Source organism: Coturnix japonica, chromosome 2, assembly GCF_054131305.1.
Source record: "Coturnix japonica strain WE chromosome 2, WE-NBRP24, whole genome shotgun sequence".
Taxonomy (NCBI): Eukaryota; Metazoa; Chordata; class Aves; order Galliformes; family Phasianidae; genus Coturnix; species Coturnix japonica.
In genome coordinates, this window is record NC_140664.1 from 122072375 (window position 1) to 122086190 (window position 13816).

Genomic DNA, 13816 nt, shown 5'->3' on the forward strand with positions numbered 1-13816 from the left:
TGATATATTCTGCAAGGATAGCGTCATCACTGCGCTTCACTGTTGGATCTCATACACCCACCAGGAAACCTGTTTTATCTTGTGCTTGGAGCAAGGAATTCAAATTAAATGTTTAAAGAAAAAGTAAATAAGTATGTTAGGAAACACCAAAAACAAGTAATTTAATTTCTGATATGTTACTCTAAGGAAACATTTTTGGACAGGAATGGGATGAGAACTCCCTAACATGTTTAGGCCCTGATAGGAGCTGATCGTGGCACAGCTCAGACGACAAATGGTCCGAACCCTGGCTTTTGGCCACTCTTATGCTGTTTGTTCTCCTGCATGGGTCGAGCTAATGGCTAATGTCAGAGAAGCCATAATGCTGCTCGAACTGAATTGTCCACCTTCAGGCAATCTTTCAAGAGGAAAGGGATCACTGGAACGTATGGGCAAAGCCTCGACTCTGCCTATAAAGAGGTAGAAGTGCAGTGCACCAGCTTTCTGCAGCTCTTTTGTGCAAAGAGAAAAGTAACTGTGAACATTCACACATCTGCCAGGTGTGTTAGGTGATAGCCATGCCCAGGCTGGATATCCAAGGCCAAGAGCCTGATGGGTGAGAGAAGGATTATAATAGATGCAGGAGATTTACAGCAGCTAAACTTGCTGACATGGAATCTGTTTTCTTATTATTTGTTATTCTGCCAAAAATTAAGATAACTGACCTAACATTTTATGTGCTTCATGTTGACTTCAACTGAATATATGTATTTTTAAATAGATCGTGTAAAACTATGTGCTTCTGATTACTTTTGCTTTAAATACCAAGTGCTACAGTTATTTTGCTTTCAGAAAATATTTGTGAAGAGCACAGCCAAAGCATGCCACAACTTTATCTAGTTCCATTCCTCTTACAGAGCAGTAAATTATTTGTGATCTGTTAATTCTGTAGTTGAAGTTGCAAATTCATTCTTTGGCATTGAATGTGAAGAGTATAAAGATTTTAATTGTCCTGTGGATGTATGCAAATGTCAGTATGATCTAAAAATGCATTATTTAAGGGAAGTTTTTTGCTTTATTTAAACACCAAAAACTGCACTTATACCGGGGGGTGGGGTGGGGAGGGGGGAAATAACCCATGAAAAAACCCTAACTATGCAGTATATTGTGCTCCAAAACTAGGAAATGAAGTTTATTAGTGCAGACATATCTTGAAATTATAGAATAGCTTGGGTCCTTCAATATGATCATCAGGTTCTTCCTCAGCTGTGTCAGTTTCATATCATATCATAGAGTGGTTTGGGTTGGAAGGTACCTTTAAGATTATCTAATTCCTAGTGTTAACCCACAAGCTCTTAACCTGATCATGGCTTTCTTAGAATTAGCTCTTCACAATCTATCCATTCTCTAACAGAGAGGGCAACTCCCTGTCCCAAAATTAACTTTACTCTTTGTGTGAATGTATAATACTTTAGTATTTACTATGTAGTTTGATCACATTTAACAAGCAATTGTTGATTATTTTTGTTTTTTCTTTGCTGTTTTCTTTCTTGTTATGGCTCAGTGTTGTACTTATTGCATATTAAGAAGAGAGAAATTTGAACTTCTCTAAGATATTTTTTGGGGGAGAAGGGGCATCTCATACAGCAGCTATTTGTATTGTCATTGATTTATCTTTATAGTATTGCAGCTGAACAGGGAAGTTACAGATTGAGAACAAAAGTTTCCATTACTGCTGCATGTTGGATTCAAAAAACCTTTTATTTGTATTATTGAGCAGAAAGGATTTGAAGTGCCAGGGCAGACAAGGACTGGTATATTACTTCCCTACCTATGGAGAGGGAAGCATAAAATGATTCATGCCATTTTAAAAGAGAAACCACCCCTTACAGACTGCTTATCTCACTTAATTGAGCTGGGTAAGCCTAAATCTTTGGCCAAATTTTGTCCCTTACAGTATTACAGTATTGGTATAGTATACCAATATATTATAGTGTTACAGTATCATAGGTTGGTATAGATTGCTTCTTGTATTTCATACATTCTAGAGCTCTGTGTTCCAGCAGGAGAACTGGCCTGCATGTTAACTAGCAATCGGACAAGAGCTTTAAGTTACACCAGGGGAGGTTTAGGTTGGATGTGAGGAAAAGTTTCTTCTCAGAAAGAGTGGTAATGCAGTAGAACAGGCAGCTCAGGGAAGTGGTGGAATCGCTATCCCTGGAAGTTTTCAGGAAAAGAGTAGATGCTGCATTGAGTGATGTGGTTAGTGGGCAAGGAGGTGGTGGGTTGATGGTTGCACTAAATGATCTTAGTGGTCTTTCCTACATTAACGATTCTGTGATTTTATAAATAAGCTACACTGGGACAAAGGACAATATATATCAATGAACTTAAATTCACATATGATAAATAACTTGATGCAGGATTTAAGAAGTTGTACTTATTCATTTGATGAGTTGGATAACATAAGCTATTCCTATAAAATGTAACCATTTGAAAAGCACACTGAGTGAGATGTGGAGTTTATCATGTTCTGAAATAACTTGGTTTAGTTCGGTTTATTAGTTAAGGACTGTTATGACATCTGACTTCTCAAACTCTAAAATATCATCCTGAAACATATATAACCTCTGTAAATAGATCAGTTGTGTTTTGAATGTATGGTACCAACCAAAAAAAAAATCATTTTTAGTGCTTTTTCTTAAAAAATGGATGCTTAACATACCATTTAGAAATAAAATATTTTAATAGCATTAACCTTTGGCTCCAGTAGTCATACAGAGTTTCTGATCCAGCTGAAGAAAATGAACTGGGAAATTATTTAAAAAATGGAACTAGCAGTAAAACTTGCAGATGTTATACTGAATTAAGAAACACTATCCATGCTATATACCTTTTTCAGAGGCTTTGATAATAGTATCTTCGTTTTCAGCCAACCATTGTGTTATTTGCCAACCATTGGCTTATTTAGTGTTTGCTGTGTCGTGGATTTATGCTTTTCCTGGAGAATTTTCTGTTTGTGAATAGCCTGGAAATGTTACTGCAGATCTTTTCTCTAAAAGAACCTCCATTTAGCCAAAAAGCTAAGACTACTAAAATGCTGTCTCATAAGTTTAAAATGTCTCATAAGCATAATATGTCCTCACTTGTGACATTGAATAAGGAATTTGAAATCCCAGCACAGTATTTTTATTGCAAATGACAGCTTTCATCTGCTGGATTTTGCTGCCAGAATAAGCATGTTTTCAGCAAGCACAAACAGACTTCTTTCTTCAGCTGTGCTGTTCCAATTGTTCCCATCAGTTCCCCAAGTGAGTTGTGCAGTAGATCCACCTTCCTGGCTCACTTGCATGCAAACATCACCATGCCACCACTGAGTTTTGACTGATGGCAGTATGCTCTAATAAAAAAAAAAAAAAGACCTTACTCGTATGAAAAAGCTCCGTGTGCGTCACTAAAGCTATTTCAGTCTTTGCTGCCTCCTGAGCTGAATGTAAACCGACATCGGTGACTCTATTCAAATATAATTTCGTAAAAGGAAGTAGGAAGCATGACTTTCAAGCTGTGTGTGAAGATGAGCTAAAATAGTAACCAAAGTATCTCAAGAGAGAGTGAGAGGACATTAAAATAAATAATAATAAAAAAAGGTTCTCTTAAGTACAGCCATTGTTAAGACTCTCTTTTGTACCAGCTGGATGTGTTAAGTTTCCCCTTTTAACACTAAATGTGGGCCCTAGTATAACAAAGAAGCTAAGTAACTGGAAAGATTCATAGATTTCCTCATTGAATTTTGCTAGTTGGCCTTGATCCTGAGGAAAATCATTCTTAAACTTCAATAGGTCAGTTTGCATGGTGTTCCCTTTCAGCCCGCTTGGAGAGCAGAGAAGGCTGTTGGTGACAGAGACTTTGCGCCATGGGACTGCTGCACTCTGGCTGCTTTCCTGCGAGGGTGCACAAATTCCTGTGTGAGAAATTGGCAAGTCAGGCCTACAGAGGCAGCAGTGCAAGCACTGCTAACATCTGCACATAGCTCATATTTCCTCAGTTCTGAAAACACATGGTAAAATCCACTCAGATCCAATTACAGGCTTGAACACTGAGAAATTAGAAAGTTTGGCTCCAGAACTAAATGTTCTGGCTGTCTACTTGTCTCCCAAGTCCCTGAGGACAGATCCATGATATCAAAAGCTTTAACGATTCAGAGAAGTTTGAATCTTGTTATACAGTAGCTGTACTCAGGCTGCTGCTCATTAACTACAGTTTTATTACGTTTCAGTTTTGCAGAGTATTTTTGTTTTTCATCTCAGTCATTTTGCTGGAGGTGCTGAGTGGAGCACCCTGATCTGGGGGGCACAGGTCTGAGATTTGAACCTCAGGCATTGCATGGGTTATGATCTCTTCTGTGGTAAAGTACTATGGTTGCTTTCTTAATCTGAAATAATATATGTCCTCCACCCCACAGCAAATACCCATGTAGTGGTTAAAAAAATACTCCTTTTAAACCACTTAAATTATAATAGGTGGTTTCTACTTGTAATGCCACTTCACTTTTGACGGCCCTGCCTGTGGCAGGGGGTTGGAGCTTAATGATCCATCCCTTCCAACCCAAGCCATTCTGTGATTCTATGTTTCATTTTCTTTGTACTGCTGCATGAAATTTAATATTTGTGGTCTATTATAGATCTTTATGCCCCTCGCTCAAATATGTGCTTACTGTCTGGTCTTTTTACTCAGAGGGTTGTCAAGTGCTGGGGCAAGATGCATAGAGAGGCTGTGGATGTGCCCTTGGACACAGCCCTGAGCTGCCTGCTCTGACCTGACCTGGGAGCTGGAACGGACTCTGGCATCCCTCTCTCCTACCTAAATTATTCCATGCATCTGTCTTGCTATCAGCCTTGTCTTGCGCTATTGATCACTGCATGTAATGTCGGAAGGTTCACTCTTGACTTTCCTTTGGGATATCTGTCAAGTGTTGACACTTCTTAAGCAATGAGATTGCTGAGCAGATGCTATTTTTAGACATTGGGCAATTACTTACTTGTAAAGTGACTCCAACAACTCTCAGTGTTTAGAATGTAAATTAGTGGATTGTTTGTGTACTCAGGTGGCTTTGATTTTTGTTACTCGTGTAACAGCATAAAAGATTGATATACCAAAATAGGAGTTGAAGAGTGAGAGTTCTTCTGTTATTTTTATTTTTCTATTCCTTACTTGGGTAGTTTCTGTCCCCTCATATATTTCATAACATTGCAAACTTCCTCAAAAGGATTAAGAGTTTCTTATAAAAATCTTATAATTCCATAACCCAAGCTTTGCAGCACTTTTTCATTATATTTCTGACTCTCAGCCATCAGCAGGGCAAAACAAAGTGACGTATTTTAAGACTGCAGCTATCAGGCTGTCACATTAGTATTGATCATTGTCCTATATTCTCTATTAACTTTGCTTATGGCACAAACAGTATCTATGGGACAGCTTGAACAAATAGTGCCAAATGTAGGTCATCATTTGGCATATTTACCCCCAGCCAAGACAACTAATGAAAAGTTCAAGAGCGATATCAACTTCCTTAGCTGAAAAACTTGTGTGTTTCTTTAAATATGCATGAGTGCAAACCTGGCAGTGTTTCCAGAGATGCACGTTATATTCATTGTCTCAGAGAAAGATAATTGCTTTCAGGCTAAATTTACGGGCATCTTGAAAAGTGGGTACAGTGAATGGCACTCAGCATTCTGCAAAAACAGCAAGGGAAGAGACTGACTTGGACACAAGTTCTCTGAACACAGATGCCAATATTGACAACCACTTCAACAAATGATAACTAACGATGTTTTCTGAGTTAGTTCTGGGCTTAGCTGACACTGGCTTCATAAAAGATACATTCTGATCAGCATTCTAGTCTCATTAAGCTACTGTCAGTGAAGCATACCTATTCACTGGGAGTGATTCAATAGAGTGAGAAATGAGATGGATCCCAAACCCTAGATCCTCATCACCTACTGGAAGGAAGTAAAGGCAGCATTAAGTCCTGCTTGGATCTTTTCATCTCCAGGGTCACTGCTTTATGCAGGGCAGCCTCAGATGTAAATGCAGATGGCTTGGAGAACACTAAATCCAGGGAGTAGAGATAACTTGATTATTGAGCAGCATTCCCAAAATTAGTGGCCATGAGGGAGATGACCTGTTCTCTGAGCAATTTCTGTGTCAGAAATTTTTGCCTAGTTGATGAGGATCCCCAGAGGCTATATCCACTGGGTTTACAGCACAGTATAACTAATCAGAAATGAGTTATAGGAAAAAGAAGGTCCTGTCATGTTTTAAGTATATTACTAGAAAACAGGTTGTAATTTTCAGGATGCAGTATTTCCTGAGTGCAAGATTCTGTGCAAATGCTTTTGTAGGCACTGAATACAAGTTAGTCATAAAACAGGAGTAAGGTAGAGTGTTAAGTATAAGTAAGTGGCAAAGTAATGTAATACTGTAAATTTTATTGACTCAGTAAATAAGAGTTTGTACAAAGATGTATAAAGGGAGTATAACTCATGAATCAACAGGAAGAAATGAGATCCAGGCAATAAATAAATAAATAAATAAATTCCCATGTCTTGATTTAATTTATATCTGTGATAAAAAGCATTCAGCCAAAGTTTGTTCTCCTTGCAGGGTTATTCCATTTGCTGAACGCAGTTGTTTTTCCGGGGAAAAAATAAAAAAAAATTCACATTCTGAAGATGTGTACATTTTCAAGCTACCATATTGTCTATAGTAAAGAGAAGTCGTTCAATTTTAACACTGGGAGTGTCTGTCCTTTTAGTCCTGTGGGTTACCTGAGGGCTACACTGCCATCACACTTTATTGTTGATTTAGAGAATGAATAGGAAGTGTTTAACTTTAGACCAAAGCTAACTTTAGAAGTGTAGAATATGTAAGCAAATGCAAGATATATTCTAAGGTATGCAGATAAGTAAGGCCAAAATAATGCATTTGTGTATATACATGTGATGTAAGATAATATTTCTCCTTTAAGTTCTATAGAAAAATAATAACTTGTGTAGCATACTTGGATTACTTTACTCCTAGACAGCAGTTCAAGAAAAGAAAGCATACTTAATTTTAAAGTTCTGTGGAACTCTCAGAATTATTTAGCTGTGTAAAAAGGCCGGCATTAAAATTTTATAAATTAATTAGTTTTAAATACACAGATTAATTAATGCTTTCTAATCACATAGTAATGCAGTCTCCCTTTCAACCTGTATGACAGATATCTAAAACGGGACATGGTCTATGAATGTTTGAAATTAAATGTTCCACTTTGTTTTCTATTCTCATTTTCACATTAATTTTTCAACAGCTGAAATCAAAAGAGGATATTTTTACCTGCTGCACAACTTCCATGTTCAGATGTTTTTAGTGTAGTTTCTGTTTTCTCTTTTTCTTGTGTAGGAAGATGTTGCCCTCTAATAGGAAATTTTAGATTACTTCTAAGTATGTCAAGGACGTGAGCTTGAGTCAACAGGCAAAAGTTGCCTGTTGGTTGCAATGCAGCAGAGATTTTATAGTCTTTAGTCAGCCTGAAGTCTTTCATCCATTGATAATATCAGGAGTAAGGCACAATACCCTGCTGAGCATTTTTATTTAATATTTGGTAGAGAAATGTGGAGAAAGGATAAGTAGGCAAGTTATCTTCTCCATCACTGTTTGGAAAAGATCGTTTCTTAAAATTTCCATTTGTGTTTTGAGGTAGAAACAGTTCTACAATGATTGTTTGCTATGTTTTCCAAAACAATCATTCTTCATAACAATGAATGATATGTTCTATTATGTGTTCTTTAATGGGAAAGTAGTATTTAGGAGATCTGACATTTTAATGCTTGCTCATATCCACATTTTCTGTATTGAAATGAATAACAGCATATAAAGCATCAACTGTGTTAGCCTGCAATTTTTAAATTCAGGTAAGTTGTAGGGTTTTGTTGAATACTGAAAAACAATAATTAGTGTTGGCTTTTATCAAGTATCTTCCTTAAATATATCAGTGAATTCAATACCTATATGACTACTCTTTCTTCCTGGCATGATCAGTAATAGTTGGTTGTCTTTTATGCAAGAAGATGATTATGTTACAGCTAAGAGTCCTTTTTCATTTTTATCATTTAAAAAGACATCTTACAGAATTCATTTTCTGTCTGTACATTTGTACAAATGCATGTGTTTGTGAAGGTAATCCTCATGCTTTGTATCTTTGCAGACAAAACCTGTTGCGTTTGCAGTTCGGACAAATGTTGGTTATAGTGCAGCTCATGATGATGATGTTCCAGTCCCAGGCATGGCCATCTCATTTGAAGCTAAAGATTTTCTTCACGTTAAAGAAGTGAGTAAAAATGAAGTAGTAAGCAGAGACCCTCTTTAAGGGTTAAAGCACCCTTCTGCTCTATTCTGAATTGTTTCTTGATTTTATGAGATTTCTCAGCTTCTGCTCATATTCTGTGTTTTGTGACATGTATTTCACCCATTAGATTATCTGGCTTTTTAATGCTGTGCAGCCAAATCCCTCAGTTGTTACAGTTGATGATGCGTGTTTTCTGCTAGTGGATGTGCTTTGCAGAGGAAGCAAGAATCACACAGAATCGCCAAGGTTGGAAAAGACCTACAAGATCATCCAGTCCAACCATCCACCTATCACTAATAGTTCTCACTAAATCACATCACTCAACACAATGTTTAGTGTTGAACACCTCTGGGTTTGGTGACTCCACCACCTCCCAGGGCAGCCCATTTCACTGCCTGACCACTCTTTCAGAGAAGTAGTATTTCCTATCGTCCAGTCTGAACCTCCTCTGGTGCAGCCTGAAGCCATTCCCTCTGGTCATATCACCAGGAGAGAAAATGCCAACCCCCAGCTCACAACAACCTCCTAGTTAGAGAGAGCAATGAGGTCTCCCCTGAGCCTTTTCCAGACTGAACAATCCCAGCTCCTTCAGCCACTCCTCATAAGCCTGTGCTCCAGACCCCTCACCAGCTTTGTTGCCTTTCTTTGAACAGGTTCCAGGGCCTCAATGTCTTTCTTGAAGTGAGGGGCCCAAAACTGGACACAGTACTCGAGATGTGGCCTCACCAGGGCTGAGAACAGGGGGAAAGCCACCTCTCTGCTCCTGTTGGCAACACTGTTTCTGATACCAGCCATGATGCCATTGGCCTTCTTGGCCACATGGGCACACTGATGGCTCATGTTCAGCCGAGCATCAATCAGTACCCCCAGGTCCATTTCCTCTACACGGTCTTCCAGCCACTCTGCCCAAGCCTGTAGGGCTGTGCCAGGGGTTGCTGTGGCCAAAGTGCAGGACACGGCATTTGGTCTTGTTGAACCTCATCCCATTGGCTTCAGCCCAGCTATCCAGCATGTCCAGATCCCACTGTAGGGCCTCGCTACCCCCAAGAAGCTTTCCCTTATACCCAAGTAGAAATATAAGTGGACAAAGAGTAAGGAAACAAAAGAATTAGACTTTTAGTACCTTTTTGGTGATGACTAGTGATCAGCATTTTCCGTATGTATGAAACACATTTAAAAAAGGGAAAATTTGTATATAGTGAAGAAGATGTCTTTCAAGCCTAACGATAGTGTAAAAGAATTGCTCTCCTCTCTATTGTGACAAAAGTATGGATGAGCTGGCACAGAGTCTTTGGGAAAAAATAAATAAATAATAAATAAAATCTATCAGATCTTCAGTGAGTTTAGAAAGGTATGACTCAGTTTGGTCAGATTAAATGATTTTGAATGATTACCTATTCCATTTGTATTTCAAATGGTATCTTCAGACTTCACACTGAGTCTTTCCCCTGTTTCCAGGGGACAAGAAACAGTGCAAAGCATTTTTTTGTCTGATAGAATTTATGCTTTTTCATCATAGCTGAACTTAGCCTCAAGTACCAAAATACACAGGTAATAATGAGAAAGAAAGAATTGTCCAAACTTTACTGAATCTTCAGAAATGTCTTGAAAAGAAGCTTAGCTCATCTGAGGTATTATATTGCCTGTGGATACATGTAGCAGGGAGCAATAGAAAACAAGATTAAAATGCAGTTCTTTTTCCAGCCTCAGGTGTCATACAACAAGAACTCTGCACTAATTCCAAAACTGTTTTGATCTCTGAGCCACTCAGGAAAGCTGACCATCCAGGTGCATGTGAGGGTTGGGATCTTGGCGGCCTTGCTTCTCCCACATATGGCAGCATCTGCTGCTGGGCAGATCAAACCTCCTCAGACAGGTCCTGATCCATATTCTTCCTGTCCTGCTTGTCTCCTGTTGTGGCTGTGGCCCTGGCCTGCTCTCTATCCAGGACTCTGTAATGCACTGCATACTGCTCCTTCAGTCAGCTCTCCAGTTTATACTGCTGAGAGGGCACAAGCAAGGTAAACTTAAATTCAAAATCTACATGGACAATGGTGAAAAAGACTGCACTGATTATATGTGAGGGAAATTTGTTTTTATTTAGATTCATTAAAACATAGTACATGTACAGTTGACAGATTCTTTCTACTTCATCACAGACTCTTCCGAATCTTTCAGGGCTTAAATGCGTGGCTATAATTTTGCTTTGCATTTAATTCCTCTTTGTGTTTCAAGCATGGGTGTCCTTACAGAGAATTCTTCACCTCAGCCAGCACCTTGAGAGCTGGACATATCACTAATCACTACCAACATTTCCACTGTTGCTTTTTAAAACTGAGAAATATTATGTACTCTGGGGGTTGGAACTAGATGATCTTTGTGGTCCCTTTCAACAGAAGTATTTCTATGATTCTACGTATAGTCCTGTTTTCTCTTAAAACTACCTTATCCTCCTTTGTATATACCAACGAAACACTTAGCTTTCAGACTTCACAGTGAATTCCTCGTGCTTTTATTATTGCAAGAAAAAATTCACATAGATTTTGTTTCACTATGGGACAGGATAAAAGTATATGGCCTGTTCAGATTTTAATTTAATGATGTTTTTAATTATATATCTGTTCCATTAACAAGCTAGATGATACTACTTTTGCAGTCTTCGTGTGGAACACAACACATAGATCTATTTAATGGCAACCTCTCTTGGCTCAATGACTGGTCTACTTCCACATTTCTTGTCCTACGCCTTTGAAATGCTCATGCTTATCTTTAATTAGATTTTTTCAGTGAAAGTTTACAATTTCAATAAGATGTTTAATACAGCTTTGATAAATTGCTCTTTTACTGTAGCTTCCTATCAAATGCTGTTATCCTTACTCATTAAAGCACCCCACTGGATGAATAAGACATTATACTGCCACTTATATTTTATGAGCTTAAAACTGTACTTATTTTAACCTTTATTTTTTGTTAACATTGTAAAATTTTCTTCAGGCATCAGATTATTTCTATACTAACCAAGTTTTATGTCATTGATCTGCCAACAACATATACTTAGTAAAATTTGTTCTGTTTCATGTGAGCCTATACTTTTAGTACATTTTACACCTAACTATACACTTGTTAATTATTATTGTTAATTATTAAATATGTGCTATTTATTATCTATTATAGCTATTTTCATAACTTCAGATTTAGAAAGGCAAATTTCCTTCCTGTTCAGATGTCCATTTCTTGTGGATTTATCACTTTCTGCTTAACATACAGATCACACAAGCTATAGGTAAAGCATATATGGGAAGTGGGATGTAGTTGTATTTCATAAGATATTAGTGAGTTCAGAGAAGCAGGGGAGTTTGAGATATGGTATTTTTATTCTAAATAGAGAACTCAGTTTAATAGGGTAAGAAAAAATAGATCATTACAGAGCTGTAAAAAATTTTGGAGTGAATAAGAACAGATCAGAAGAGATCTCTGGCGTCCACTGAGGAGCAGCATCAAGGTAGAGCAAAAGCAAATTTGTGAAGAGCAAAGGCTGCAAAGCAGAAAGAAAGACAGTGAAATGGGAGGATGTAGCAGCCAGGGAGAATCATGATGTTTTGAGAGGGAAAGTTTCAGCTTAAGTACTGTAACATTTTAATAATTTGCAAGGTATAATTATTTTTATGCATTTCTGAACATTACCACTGTTCTTCATTGCCATAATAACATAGTACAGTGATTAACTGCAGGGAAGAATTACATAAAATGACTTAGCTGCAAGTCAAAAATATTAACAAAATGATCATAAGTGCAGTGATTTCATAGTACAAGACTTTATTTCTTTTTATTCTCTAGAAATTTAACAATGACTGGTGGATAGGACGGTTGGTAAAAGAAGGCTGTGAAATAGGATTCATACCAAGCCCAGTCAAACTAGAAAACATGAGGCTGCAGCATGAACAGAAGGCAAAGCAAGGGAAATTCTACTCCAGGTAAGAAGAAGAAATCATTAAATACAGTAATGCTGGCTCTAACAGTTAATTTGGAAATTAAGGTTGTGCATGCTATACGTCGCTTTAATTCCTATGACAGACAGTTAAAGAATGCTGAATAAATGAAAAATATTATTAATTGTATAAATAAATATATGTCATTGCAATTACAGAAGAAATGCAGGTGCTTAGATTGGTGGTCTGTGATCTGTGAATGAGTTAGTACATTTACTGTGTGCAGGCATAAAAATCAATCCCTCTAAATGTTAATCTACTAGTTACTTTTTTTCACAGTGTTACGTTTACTAAACACCTTTAAAGCTGATTTCAGAAAATAAGGAAAATATTAAGATGAATTTGCTCATAAGCTTTAGCTCTTAGGGCCAATATTTGGATTTGTCAACTTCATTGCAGTTGAATACAGCTCTTAAAATACTACTTTTATGATGGAAGTTTTGTGCCAAGTCATTCATTGTCTCTGACTGTAGCCATCATTATATAGAAATAAAGATTCAACATATAAGCATGTTGTACAATAATGCAAGATGGTAATGTGGTCCTTACTATGGAATTCTTAATGCAGTAGTTTTCCATCAAATAGTAACACGTAGAAACAGATGCCATTTGTTTCTTCTTGGATATGTAGGGAATAGAAATATTTGTAGTATGTCTAAATGGCATGGAGCTGGAACATTTGGGAAGTCAGAAAGGCTTTCTATTCCAATGGGAAGTGCAGCAGTGTTTGAAGAGCATGTCTACATGAGTAGGGGACCAGGATGCTGCACTGCTCATCCGTGTTCACTGGCTGTGAAATGCTTTTCCTATGAGTGCCCTCTCCTTAGCGGGAGGAAGTCAGGTTCCTTGCTCTGCTCCTACCATTTCTGTTATAGCCAAGCCTGACCCAATGTTTTGTTCTTTTCCCAGATTGTAAAAACTTACATTCTCCAGAACTTCATACTTGAGATAATACTGCTGTACCCTACAAATGAATTTACTTAATAATTATTAGTATTTTAAGATGGGGAAAGTGTCAACTAGTACTGTCACACTAGTTATTTTAAAAGGATTTAGCATTTCTTACATTCATTTCAGTATTTTTCTCATTAGAGTAACTGAAATAAACTAACTAAAAATATTGTTTTATACATACAGCTTGAATAGTCTTCCACAAAGCAGAATTTGACATAACCTTAGACTGTTTGTAATCTCCTTTGACAGACTTATTTTTTGTAAGCTTGTACCAGAATAAAAAACAAACTTTTACATAAATTGAAAATATTTTAGACAACCACACTATTAAGTTTCAATAGGGCATTCTTAATAACTGTTCTGTTAAGGGAAATATTTATACTCACTGGTATGAGAATTAATCATAGTAATAAGCAATAATATTAGTAATTATATTAATGCCATTAACAGCTGAATCACAATAAGGACATAAGGCCATAAAGGCATATGCAACAGAATGAACATG

At 37.3% G+C, this 13816-nt stretch overlaps 1 protein-coding gene across 22 annotated transcripts in view; it reads left to right on the forward strand.

Moving 5' to 3' along the window:
* The window catches only part of CACNB2 (calcium voltage-gated channel auxiliary subunit beta 2), a 220394-nt gene that overhangs the window by 171862 nt on the left and 34716 nt on the right, over window positions 1–13816 (forward strand). For all 22 annotated transcript variants that reach the window (XM_015853453.3, XM_015853452.3, XM_015853451.3 and 19 more), the window contains 2 exons: window positions 8228–8350; window positions 12206–12342. In XM_015853453.3, coding sequence (XP_015708939.1) covers window positions 8228–8350; window positions 12206–12342 — 260 coding nt within the window. The remainder of the gene's footprint in view (window positions 1–8227; window positions 8351–12205; window positions 12343–13816) is intronic.